Here is a 13,706-nt window from a genome sequence, read left to right as displayed (position 1 = left end):
TCACAACACAAGGTGTCCCCTGATCTCCATATGTGTGCTGTGTCACACTCATGTCCACACATACACAGGCAAACATACAATCAATAGATATTTTAAAAATCTGAAAGCTATGCTAATAGTTTAGTGCACAGATAAAGTCTCTGGACCAGTGGTTTCCAACCTGTGGGTTGAGAATCCCTAGCATGTTGCCAAAAACCATCAGAAAACACAGATACTATGATTCATAACAGTAGCAAAATTACAATTATAAAGTAACAACAAAAATAATTGTATCATAACAGGTCACCACAGCACAAGGAAGTGCATTTAAAGGTCTCAGCATTGGTAAGGTTGAAGACCACTGCTCTAAGCCAATCTTAGAAGAAAAAGTTCAAGCCTGTTTGTTGTTGAGTGACAGTCCTCAAGCTGAGGTTACCTTCACTAATCAAGCACAGTCAATCAGTTCAGGGCAGTATTTAACTCTCAGAGACAAACAAGCAACTAAGGATCTCTCTCTCTCTCTCTCTCTCTCTCTCTCTCTCTCTCTCTCTGTCTCTCTCTGTCTCTCTCTCTGTCTCTCTCTCTCTCTCTCTCTCTCTCTCTCTGTCTCTCTCTCTGTCTCTCTCTCTCTCTCTCTCTCTCTCTCTCTCTCTCTCTCTCTCTCTCTCTCTCTCAGACAGGGTCTCTAGTTTCTGCAGCTCTGGCTGTCCTAGACTCACTATATACATCAGGCTGGACTTAAAACTCACAGCAATCATCTGCCTTTGCCTCCCAAGTGCTAGGATAAAAGGCATACCTGGCTTCTCATAGACACACACACAAAATCTAATCAAACTGGAATTCTTTTGATTACCAAACAAAAGACGGAATGACTGAATTTTCACCAAAAATGGTGCTTAGTGCCTTAGTTGGCTTCCCACTTCTATCTCATGATCCCAACCATTTTTGACTTTTCCTTTCCTAAGGGTACCTTGACAAGTATCAATGCCAAGAAATTCCAAATTTACCCTCCTCCTTTAAAATCTTGTTAAAGTCTAGTGATTTTGTTCATCTCTAATAAATATAAATAGTAGCCTGGTCTAGATTCCACAATCATCTCTGGCTTACCCTACCACACACCTTCCTAATTCACCTACTTCTAGATTCATATTACAGTCATTTTGAACACCAAGCCTAGACTTTGAAAGCACTGCTCAAAGCTCCCTAAATTTCCAGTCTCCCCACAGTAACGAAGAACAAATTACAAACTACTTGGGAGGAATCATCAACCTGCTCCAACCTGCTGGTGCTCCCTTAAACCCAGTTATTTTTTTCCTCTCTCACTGCAGGTCAAGAGGTACCAGTTCTTTCTGCCAATTCTCAGAAACTGCCCCAGCTTTTCTACCATTGTTTCTTTCTTACTTTTGACACTCCCTCTGATGGTCATGTGGTCCTCTGGATCAGTTTTTAGTCACTAAAAGTCTTAATACTCAAGTCACTTTCTAACCAAGGCTAATTTCTAATCTATTAACATAAAAGACTCCAGGAAGCAAAGAAGCAGTCTAGTAATGTAGCTAATATGAGACTAGGAGCTAAATGTCCATAGAACAGAGGCCAATGCAAGGTGCTGATCTAACTCTTGAGTTTTTAAGTAGCTTGTAGATTAATATCCTCTAATGTCTTCAGTTACATAGCCACAGCAATTTGAGACAGGTTTGGACTATGATGGCAAAGTGCTGGTAGAAACTCTTAAACCAGTTTTTTGAAGTTTAAAATTATTCACAAGAGCAGCAGGAATTACAGATGGTAGAAATTACAGATGATAGGAATTATAGGAATTACAGGTAGAATTACAGATGGTAGGAAAAAAGAAAAGAATGTTTTAAAAAGGTAAAAAAAAATTAATGAAACAAAAACAGAGTAAGCAGTACTGTCTGGTAATCCTGAATTATGTCATGTCTTTTTGCTTTAATTTGGCAGTAGAAACACAGCCGTTAATTTGTTATATACATTTCTACCTAGGTCATAGGAAATGCTCTATACAGCGGTGTGGCATGTAGGAGAGTTAAATGTAGGGTTCTGTTATATACTTGTCTCTTTACTGTAAAAGCAGAACTCATGGTGTGTTTTAGAGAGATCTTCTCAAACATTGCACATATACTTGCTCAAGTGGCTGGATGATGGTGCCAGCTCCAGAGCCTCTTTTCTTAATGACAAAGCAAAGGTTCACTGCAAATTGTTAAAAATGACCTAGCACTGACTTCCTTTGGCCGTACCATCAACTGCAAGTTCTACTGCACATCTTCTGTAATCTTCCCTGAGTGTGCAAGGAACAAGTGACAAGGCTGAACCTAGGGACTGTCCTTGGTGTGAGTCCCTGGAAACCATTTCAAGAATTCTATACTCCTCTTCAACTATTTTTTCTTGAACATGTTCCAACCCATCTCATAGGTTCTTTTCCTCTCTTCCCAGTCTGGATGTCAATGTTCCTGGCTATCTTTTTAGGCAATCTGGCTACTACTTTTCTTCAGGAAGGAGCACTGAGAACTCACCGACTATGTGGGTAAATGTTTTAAGTAGTACAGAATTGGGGCACTAAGTTATCTTTCCTTGATTAAAAAAAAAAAAAAAGTCAAGCATGTGAAGATCAAGTGCTGATTGAAAATGGGTCTTAGATAAAAGCAGGTAACACTTAAATTAACCTAGTTTCATTTCTGAAACCAAACAAACGGAGCTTACAGCAAACCTCATGGTTTTACTTAATAAGCACATTTGACAACACTGGTACTGCTGTGGCAGCAAGTCTAAATCCTGAGGTGGCAGCTGGAGAAGAACATTTGGATTTACAAAGTAGATTGCTGAAAACTAATAGACATAATTAATAGTGAGCAAGAAGTAAGAAGCATGGGATAATTTTCTATGTCTTAAACAACAGTGAATCAATTGCTGAAACATTTATCTGGAAGAAAGCCTGAGGCATTGCAGCCTGTCCTGGGACCTGTCAAAGTGAGGACTAAAGAAAACAATCAAGTGGCTCACACCTGGGGTCACTATGAAGGACAATAGTATAGGAGACTGATTTGAGACTAATGTCTTGATTACAAGAATATATAATTTTTAAAAAAACAGATGAGTTCTTCACTCAAATTTAGGTAGAAGTACACTTGTAAAAAAATTTCAAACTAACATTTTTCTAAATGACACTAATCAAAATAGTAATAATAAAATAATGATAGTTTCAAGCCAATAGAGGTAACACAAGATCAACTGAGCCCTACAAAAAGGCAGGGGCTACCTGATCTTCAGGGATGGAAAATGAACAGCTGTGCTCCCAAACTTGTTCGAGTTTTATGTTATAGTTGGGAAAGCATGATATTTGAGTTAACTACTTGTTGAAGTTTTTTTTGTTGTTGTTTTTTTGGTTTTTTTTGTTTGTTTGTTTGTTTTGTTTTGCGAGTCAGGGTTTCTCTGTGTAGCCCTGGCTGTCTTGGAACTAGCTCTATAGACCCACTGACCTTGCACTCAGAAGATCCACCTGCCCCTGCATCTCAAATGCTGGAATTAAAAGTGTGTGACACCATTGCCTGGCTACTTTTGAAGATTTTTGGCAAACATTTTTATAAAAGGCAGAGAGTTACAAGTTTAAGACCTTCCTGAGCTACATAGACCAGTCCCAGTAACTCAGTAAGGTTCTGTCACAAAACAAAAGGACAAACAACAAGAGGCAGATTAGCTGCTGGAATACAGCTTGGTGGCATAGCACCTGTCTAACACAGGAAGCCCTATATTAGATACCTAACACTACCTCAAACCGTGTGCATGGCCTGCATTCCTAGTACTTGGTAGGTGACAGCAAGAGGATCAGAAGTTCAAGGCCATCCTCAGCCATATTGCATTTTCTAGGCCAGCTTGGAATACAGAAGATTCTTTTTCCAAAAGGGGTTTGGGCTCTAGTTCAGTGGCAGAAACAGTGCTTGCCAAATATATGTGAGGCCCCACATTCAATGTGCCGCCTCAGAATCTAAAAAAAGACCAAATTGATAGGCTCAGCAATAACAAAATCTAAAAACAGTATTTGGAAAATGTTTTCTTATCTAGGTATATTATTAAAATGTCAAAAGAAAAAAACATTATACAAGTAAGGAAGTCAGCTAAAAAGTATTTTAATTCTATACATAGTTTGACATTTAAGAGAAAATATAATATAGTAATATAAGATCTTCTCACACATGCTTAGCACATGTAGGCCACACAATCACAGACCATAAAGTTGTAATTTATGATATGATTTGTTTTTTTTTCTTTGAATTCAAAGCCATCTATCTGTGTTTAGACAAAACTTTATATCCTGTATACCTGTATTAGAATATCTGAATATTTCTGTAAAACATGAAAATAACTTTCCAGTTATTTTATATATGAGCATTTTTAAAACTGGTTCCGTATTCCAGGTGTGTGAAAAGCAACATGCCCTTCACCTGTGCCTCTAGGCCCCTCATGCTCATTACAAAGTCTCCAGATCTATTCTCTGAAAATAGAAACCTCAAACAATGATGGTCAATCAAATTTTGTGTTATGAAAACAATGAAGAATTGAGATCTTAAAAATAAACAAGATTTCAGATTCTGTTTTGAAAAGCCCTGGGAATTTATTTACTTGATTATTATCTACAGAATTATGTAGTTAGACTAAACCATAGCTTATGCATTCCTAACTCTCCTTCTGTGAAGCCTTATGGCAAATGGATTATTTAAAAGAGTAAATGAAACAGACAAAATAATATGGACAAAATAACTCCTGATGCTCAATTTAGCAAATAAAGTTAAGATCTTTGGCCCTTAGAAAGTTATTAAAAATTCATCATCTCTTTATAAATCAAAGCTTCTTGGTAGTCATTTGTCAACCAAGTACCACACTCTATTAGTACAGACATGGTAAGAGAAATTTCATGCAAAAAATGAAAATCATCACAAGCCCAGAGGGAGGATAAGCATCCCAAAGCTTCCCCTTGTTATGTATGTATCCCAAGCCCACAGTCTCAAACAGCAGTTACAATTTAAAGTCAGGAACCCTGTTTCCAAAGATGGGAAGTAAAAAGTACCAAATAAATATGTCTCCACTAGAGGATAAAAGGATTCAGGCAGATGCCCACTGCTATCAGCTGTTACTGTGTCAGCCTTGGTCTGGATGAACCAGGAGAGGCACTCAGCCATGCTCACCCTGCTTTATCGATTTTCCTACAACAAGCTTGTCATTTTCACCCTAAATAAGACTCGATTTCTAAGCCTCTTAACAAATTTTTCTACTAAAACAAAAACCAAAGCTTAAGTGACCCAACTAAGGACAGGAGCTGGTTAACTGAGAACAAGGCAGTGTCTAAAGAAAGGGCTGAGTCAGCGCATTCAACCCCACCCACCGGCAGCATGCCACATTTAGAAAAGTGGAGACACAGGATTGATCCGATACACTTATCTACATGCCAGAAGCGGAAAATGGGTGATGACTGTAACAGGGACTAAGGAGAGTTCAGAACAAAGCCATGGACTTCAGTACCTTGAATTAAAACAAGCAACATTAAAAAAACATCTAAGCAGAGAGCTGACTAGAGAAACAAGATTTGATATTCTGTCTCTGTTAAGATACTGACATATATAAACAGTGAGTTGGGCACTCTAACCTTAATTCCAAGTATGAAAACACCTTACAGAAATGAAGGCCACACAAAGGTAAGAAAATAAACTCCCTTCCAAGGCCCCAGTAGACACCCTGTGCCTGTAACTTCAGTTATCTTGGGCACCACCTTCTCTTTTCTTCAAGTGGACTTTACCAATTCCCTGAACCAGTATGTGATGCAACATCCCTGTTTAACTGTACACTTTGTTGTTTCCCAAAGGGGCTGACAGACCCCCCGACCCCTTACACTACACTACACACATACACCCGGTTCCCAGAGATGATTTTCTACCCTGCTTTGTCTCAGCCTTTCTGTATCCCCAGGTCTGTTTGTTGTCTTTTAATTGGGGGCTAGACTCCTCTTCTTCCTCTTCTTCCAGCCCCTGACCTCACTTCTTCCCACTGTCATTCGTTCCTATTCCCCTAGAGCCTAAAAACTTATCTCTCCACCTTGCAGGGCTGAGTTTCTGTCAGCCTTGTTCCCCTTGCCTGCCTGCCTGGCTTTCCCCAGATAGGCCTCCCACTTCATCCTGGTGGCCTCTTTCTTGCTTGTGAACCTGTCTGGAGAGTAGCTACTAGCACATTCTTTGTATTTTTGTCTCTTTATAAGTGGCTCTACACTGCTCTCTCCTAGCCATATTTGAGGTCTTCTCCCTGGGTCCTATACTTGCATTCCTCCCTGTTGCCTTCCCCTCAAACTCCCACAAAACTTGTCATTATTTTCCACCATATGCTTCTCTGTGCATAACACATGTCCAAACAATTCTTTGGGAGTCTCTGAGCATATGCTCTAGATCTTTCCTTTTCTGTCATGTGAACTCATACTTCCAAGATGTACACAACTGTTTGTGCTCTCCTCTGCGTGTATGCATGTTTGTGGGAACTTCTGGAAGTTCTGCTGGCCCAAGTATCTGCCTCTCATGATGGCTCTGCCTAAGACTTTTTCTCTGTATGCATTTAAAGTGCCTGGCACTAGTGGGAGCTCAACAGATGTTAATTCTTTTCTCCACTTTTATCTAAGTATATGAGGTCTAAGTCAGGTGCCCCTTTGTTTTATGAGACAAATTGGAATATATTCTTTATTAGGCACTGAACTTGTTGGAAAATACTGTGCGCTGTAGCTGTTTTTCTCTGAACAAAATGCCCTTGGTTCTCCCATATGGTATAGCCTTTCCCTTAGACAACGTGTCCACTTTCGTCTCTCTACTCCACCCCGCCCCCACCATTACATGTCCATAATCGGCTTCTTTGTACCTCTATCTTGTTAAACTGTCATTATGGTGTCTTTTAGTGTGAAAGTTCCTGGGTTTGGACTCCAACTACAGGGTTTGTGCCTTGGAGCCTCTTCCTGTAGTTGAGACAGGCTCTCGGAGTGTGGTAAGAGGGGGGAGACCGCAGGTTTCTCTCTCAGGGGCCTAGGAAAAGAGCAGAATCTTTTCCAGTCAGCCGTTTGTCTCCGGCAACCTTCGGGCTCGCTCCTCGCCAACAGACTGCGAGTCAGCACCGGACACGGCGCGCCTTTCGGCTACGCCGAGCTTCTGAGAATTCCTTTCCCCAGAACCTGCCGTCATGTTCCAGGCTCTAGTTGTTTTTGAGTCTTCTGGGTCTCTCCCCGAGATGCGGTGTCGGTTTGCGGCCACAGGTACGCTGCTCGTCTCCGGGAACCCAACGCACAGAGTCCCTGAGAGTGCAAGGTGTGTCCCCCTCCCCCTCCTCTCAGTGCCAGTGTCCCGGCCTTCCCAGGTACGCCGTGTACACTCACGCCTACACTCGGGGTGCCAGTGTCTCCGAGTCCCTGAGAATACAAGTTGTGTCCTCACCCCCACGGAGAGCCTCTGCCCTTCTTTCAGCCCCTCCGCCATCCCTCGGCGTTTCCTAGAAAACTCGGACCGCTCAAGGATGCCGACCGTCGCTTCTTTACCGGTAGCTGCGCGCGCCCCCTCCGCACTTCTCTCTCCTCCACCCGGTCCCTTCTCGGGACCAAACAAGCTAGGAACCCCGCGGGCGCCGTCAGAAAGTCCCGCAGCGGCCGCGCAGCCCCTGCCAGGCGGACCCCGCCACCAGGGGCCGCCCGCCCGCATCCTCGATCCAGTGGCCCCGGACCACGGCCCGGAGACTCCGGCTGGCCTCCCTCCCCTAGGCGGGTGCCGCGGCAGCAGCCCGAGCCAGCGCCCCACTGGCGCGGCGCCAGGTGCGGGGCAGAAAGCTCAGTGGCTGCCGTTTCCCCGAGCGCTGCCCGGCCGGCCGCTCACCTTTTGGCTCTGGTAAGTCTCCAGCGCCCGGATCGCCGTCTCGGTGAGCTTCACATGTAGCACGGTGATGTTGTCCTGCCCCAGCCGCCCGCAAGCCAGCCCGTAGCGCTGCTCCTCCCGCAGCCCCGCAGCACCCCCCGCCGCCATCTTAAACTCCCCGGGGTGCCACCGCGGACGCCGCTCGGGCTCCAGCCTCCACTGCGGCCGCGGCTGCTCCTGCTCCTGCAGCCGCCGCCACAGCTACGGCCATCCCGCTGCTGACGTACTGTCATATACTGCGCGCAGTAAGACCTTGGGTTTCCACGACTGCCGCCCGCCCCACCCTCGAGCCCGCACCCCGCCCTGGCCTCTCCTCATTGGTCTGAATCCGCACAGAGCCTCCCTCATTGGCTGCTCTTCACCTCAAGGGGGCGGAGCCCAAAGTCGCTGGAGTTTTGCTCTCAGGACAGGACGTCCGACAGAGGAAAGGCTGACGTCGGGGTGACGCGCTGAGTTAATCTCATTTGACGTCACGTCTCGTCTTGGTTCTCCTGCGGCGATTGGCTGGACCTATTTGGGGATCCCCCCCAACTGTGTGTCAAGGTTACAAAAGCCTATGTCGGAGCCTCACCCATTGAGGGGTAATAGTGGACCGAACGCTGTAACGGTCAACCTGTTCTTGTGAGCCGTGGGGAAGATCCCCATTCGGTGACCAAGCAGGACAGGTGACCAAGTACCGATTTTGTTTCCCCGATAGCTGCACAAGTTAGACCTTGATAAGCCTCAGTGGGGCGGAGACAGTAGGCAGTCACTGGAGAGCTTTTCCTTAAAAGGAGGTTCGGTATTGGGGTGGAACAGAGGATTATTTGTTTATTTATTCATTTTTAATTCCAGACTTGAAGTTACCAAATCGGCTGTAGTCTTCAGTAGCTGTGTGAGATTGTATGGAACAACTTAAGCACAAAATTATACCAGAGGATTAAATGCGTTTTGAGTGGTGGGCATGATACAATAGAGTTGGACCTCAGAGTCTTTCAAAACCAACTCATACGTGTGTGATTTCATAGGAATGAAATGTGCACTGGAGCTCATATATGATCAGGATTATGCCTTTTATGGGGCATGGGAAAACCATACTGTTTGGGGTTTCCTCTTTCAGAAGTGTAGAAGAGTAGAACTGACCTAGGTGAAAAGAGACACTGATACCACCCATTTTCTGTGTCTTGTTTGAGGTCTGTGCGTTTCATTTGACAGGACTGTAAGAAAACCTGACTAGGTTTTAGGCTAGGAGGTCTTACCGAGGTTAAATGGAGGAGCTAGAGGCCAAAGTGTGAGGAGATTTGGCTAACTTTCCACTCCAGTTTATGCTGTGTCTGGGCATGGCTAGAGGAGGGTGTCTACAGCAGTCCACTTTAAGCTGTGTGTGGATAGACTAGATAGGTTTCCCCTGAGAAGGTCAATTAATTGGATGATCAGAAACACAAGACAAAAGCAAACAATTGCCAAGTTGAGGCTGGGAGACTGACTGTGGAAGGTTCTAGGCCAGGCCAGTCTGGGATACAAATCGAGCCCTGTCTCAGAAAACAAGCAACAAAATAGAAACAACAACAGCAGCAGCAGCAGCAGCAGCAACAACAACAACAACAACAAAAGCTGTGGAAGATTTAAAAGCAGGGATATGGGCTGGAGAGATGGCTCAGCGGTTAAGAGCACCCAACTACTCTTCCAGAGGTCCTGAGTTCAATTCCCAGCAATCACATGGTGGCTCACACCTCTTCTGGTGTGTCTGAAGACAGCCTCAGTGTACTTATATATAATAAATGAATAAATCTAAAAAAAAAAAAAAAGACCTGAGTTCCATTAAAAAAAAAAAAGCAGGGATATGCACTCTGTAAAGATGACCCCTTTTTGTTTTAAAAATCAAGATGTTCAGTATTGTAAAACCCTACCACGTTCTTTCTGGAATTCTTTTCTAGGTATTTACACAGTATTTTTGTAGCCTTTAAATACAGTTTGGGCTATGATAGTCTCTATTCTCTATCCACCCCACACCTTAGTAAATCCCCCTTTTTCCAGACTCCTTAGCATTCTATGAATGCTTGCTATGAAAGTCTCAAAAGGAATTCTTTCTGTAGTATAGTAATCTCTACCATTTAATCTAATAAAAGCCTGAATATCAAGTCTAGTTTCATTGGATCACTTTGTAAGCTGCCCTAATTTCAGCCCGATAGTATTGGCTTTGTTAATCCATGGTTTACACCTGTTACTTTGGTGTTCATATAGTGTTAGTTAACTTAAATTCATTGAACAAGGAAATTAAGGCAATAATAAGGGATGAATTAAGAAATGTACTTTTACTGGGGAAAAAGCTTCATGTTATAAAAATACCTGACTCAAATATCTAAGTGATAGCCTGGAAAAGACTTTTGTGTGAATCTTTCTTTGTTCTTTTCTTTACTTTTATAGGGAAGAACTTAGCACATAGTTAATGCCTTAGTTATTTGGGGGCAGAGTGAAAATGGAAATGGGGGAGGTTTGCCTAGAACAAGTTAAGCCTATATCCTACTGCTGTTCTGGTGAGGGTGGGTAAATCCCCACCCACAGGACATCCTAACTTAGTCTCCTCTTACTAAGAATTCTGATGACATCCAAAGACTGGGGGAGTTTTCAAATGTCTAATTTCTGCCCGCCTTTCTAGTAGCTGATTATTATCTTCATTTTAGGTAAAATTTTTCTCACACCTGATTTTATTGGGAATAAAATCTTTATTAATGGGTAATATGACGGTATAGCAAATTAAGGTTTAGTTGCATTATTTTTCCCTTTTGAGCTCTCCAACTGGGGATGGAAACAATCTTCCTGAACAATGTAACATGCCAATGTAGCACTGTCCAACAGATATTTTGATTGCTTATGCCACTACAAATCAGATGGTCAAGTTGTGCTGCCCATAAGAATAGTTTGAAGGAGGCTGATAAAAGTCACCCTTTTGGAGGGTTACCACTGTATACATGTTTTCTGTATCTTTGTTCAGGTTCAGCTTAAATGATTAATCAATGAATGCCAGATAAGTGTAATGTATTGTGGAAAACTTTAAATATTAAGCTTTATGGTTTCCAGGGGAGTTTTCTGTATAAATGTGAATGAACTAACACATAGCAAAGCAATTAGAAAATTACTAGATACTAATTTGGATATGTTTGTGATGAGCTTAAAAAATGCAAAGAACAATGTCCTGAAGTTTTTGTGGAGGTGTTAAAAATTTTAAGGTCTCTTGAAGGTCAAGTAAATTCTTGATAAGTTGACTGATTCAGATGGAGAGATGTCAATAAAAATTATTGTAATAATCACTCTAAACAAACCCACTCATTTTATGAGAGGAATCTGAGACCTTGTTAATTTAAAAGCAACCTGCCTAACTTATTATGTGGGTCTAAGTCAGCTTTTTAACCTAGCACCTATATACACTGAATAGATATTGTTTTATTTCACAATTACAAAAAGAAGTAGTATGAGGAAGGACCTACTGTGGCTCTGATGTATACATGTGGAATTCAAAGAGATGCTGCTTGACCATTAAGAAATTTTGTGGCCTTTGGATGTATGGTCACCCCTCATCTCTAGTTGCTGCATATTTAGCAACCATTTCAGATGTCTCTGATATCTTCAGGAACCATTTGATACCCAAATAAGTATAGTACTAGATTATCATGAGTTTGAGGTGTTTAAAAACCTGATAATTTCTTGGTTCAGGAGATTGTTTTAGGTGAGCTTGTCCAGTGTTGACAGATTTAATATGAAACCTTTGATTTTAATTAGCATCTAACCAAACATTTCAATGTATAAAAACATTTTAATGTATATTTTCTGCCCAATAAAGATAGTAACAAGCCTGCTTATCCTAACAGTTGAGAGGATGAGGCAGGAGAAGTTCCAGACCAGGTTAGTCAAGAGTAGGCATTGTTTAATAATTTCTTGTTAGGAAGTGTTACAGATGGAGTGCTATAAAGATTAAAATAACAACCAGAGACCCTAAGCTGAAGTGGGTTTCAGCAAACATCTTGTATTTCTGTAGATTGTATGTTCATCTAGGGAAGGGTTAAGAGTGGCACTTATATGGATGTTGGGAAGGGAGGTTGAGTCTTTCTGTAGCCATGTATACAAAGAACACCCAAGTCTAATGGTTTTCTGGAGAAGACTGCCCATCATGGCAGTCGTTCAGGTACCAGTTCCATGTTCCCTCTTATATACTAGGATGCTGGGATTAGTTAGTGCATATCCTGGCAAAGGCTGCCTCTGCTTCTTCCCACAAGCTAACCTCCCCTGAACACCTTTCTCTATATTAGTATCCGAGGCTCTTTGCTCACTTTAGGACAGTCTGGCTCTTTTGTAAGTGTTCGATCTAGGTAGAGGTAGAGAAAGTTTGGTTAGCCTCTTGGTACCTATCAGTCTACCCAGCATTCGTGCTTCATCATCTGTTTTATTCCTTCCTTCACAGTTGGGGCTGAGTGTGATAGGGCAATAGAACAGGACAGATGGATAGTGTAGATGTATTTTTATTCTTTTTAGATTACTTGGACTGAACAGATTCTCTTTACTTCTCTAAAAGTCTAACTCTAAATCTCTATAATTCAATTCTCTAATACTTCATTTTCACTAACACCATGCAAGCTGTTTGTTGCTATAAAAGTGGTGTGAGACCTGGGAAATGGAGTCAATAATTAAGGCTGGCTAACGTCTTATGAAATAGCCAACTTTATTCAGAGCACCAGACAATTTATACTCTGAGAGTTAAAAAGAGTCACATGAGTAAAGTGTACATTCATAATGGCCAGTTACATGGGACAGGCAAACAAGCACATGGCAGAAACATGTTTTTTTTTCCACATAAGCACATAACAATAGCAAGCTATAATAAATAATCTGATGTAAACTCATTCCTATCCACTACACCTGGGAGGGGCAAGAAAGCATAATCCAAGAGCAATTCTGTGTTTTTGATGAAACTGATGTCACAAGACTCTTGTCTTGCTTCTTGGAGTTTTTCTCACAAGTACTCAGAAATCTCATCCAACATAAGCTTCTTTTTTCTCTAATTTTGTTTGTTGAATTTTGTTGGTTTCTTTCTTTCTCTCTCTTCCTTCCTTCCTTCCTTCCTTCCTTCCTTCCTTCCTTCCTTCCATTTGCCTTTTCTCATTAGTAGACCTAACTATAAGAGGTTGTGTGCCCTTTGGAAAGAAAAGTCATATTTTATTCTCATGCATACCCTAAACACCAAAACAAACAAGCAGAAAATGCAAAGCAAAGCAAAGCAAACAGCTTTCCTTTCTTGGTGTAGGTGCAGAGAATGGTCCATAACGCAGTGACTAACAATCTCGTTCTCATGTGTGATAATTGCCTTTGACTTTTCAGCATAGTGCAAAACCCCAAAAGATGTAAAAAAAAAAAAAAAAAAAAAAGATCCTAAGAAGAGTGCCAGAAAGAATCTCACATGTTTCCAAACAAATTCAAGAATTAAGTAGAAGAGAAATGTGCTGCTTGTCTATTTAGCTTTTCATTTCTAACCTGCTAATAGTGAACAATACCACCATAAAGAAATAGGGTCTCACTGTAGAGTTCAGACTGGCTTCAAACCATATCTCCAATCTCACGAGTGCTGAGACTGCAGTCCTGTCCCACCATACCAGGCTTACTAGCTTATTCTTGATAAGGCTTTATAGTTTAAAATCAGTTATGTTATATTATCTCTGGATTTCTTTCCCCTAGAATTTTGTAGGGTAGCAACTATTGTTGTAGACTCTAGTGCTTGAGATCAGCAAGGCTCAGAGAAGTTGTATATGATCC

At 41.9% G+C, this 13,706-nt stretch overlaps 1 protein-coding gene across 2 annotated transcripts in view; it reads right to left on the bottom strand.

Moving 5' to 3' along the window:
* The window catches only part of Ell2 (elongation factor for RNA polymerase II 2), a 68,781-nt gene extending 60,312 nt beyond the window's left edge, over nucleotides 1-8,469 (bottom strand). For both annotated transcript variants that reach the window (XM_032899125.1, XM_032899126.1), the window contains exon 1: nucleotides 7,884-8,469. In XM_032899125.1, the coding sequence (XP_032755016.1) occupies nucleotides 7,884-8,030 (147 nt within the window). In that variant the 5' untranslated portion in view covers nucleotides 8,031-8,469. The remainder of the gene's footprint in view (nucleotides 1-7,883) is intronic.
* Nucleotides 8,470-13,706: the final 5,237 nt, after the last annotated feature.

This window comes from Rattus rattus, chromosome 3, assembly GCF_011064425.1.
Source record: "Rattus rattus isolate New Zealand chromosome 3, Rrattus_CSIRO_v1, whole genome shotgun sequence".
NCBI classification, from domain to species: Eukaryota; Metazoa; Chordata; class Mammalia; order Rodentia; family Muridae; genus Rattus; species Rattus rattus.
The sequence above is the reverse complement of the archived record's forward strand: the minus strand, read 5'-3'. Positions and strand labels throughout refer to the sequence as shown.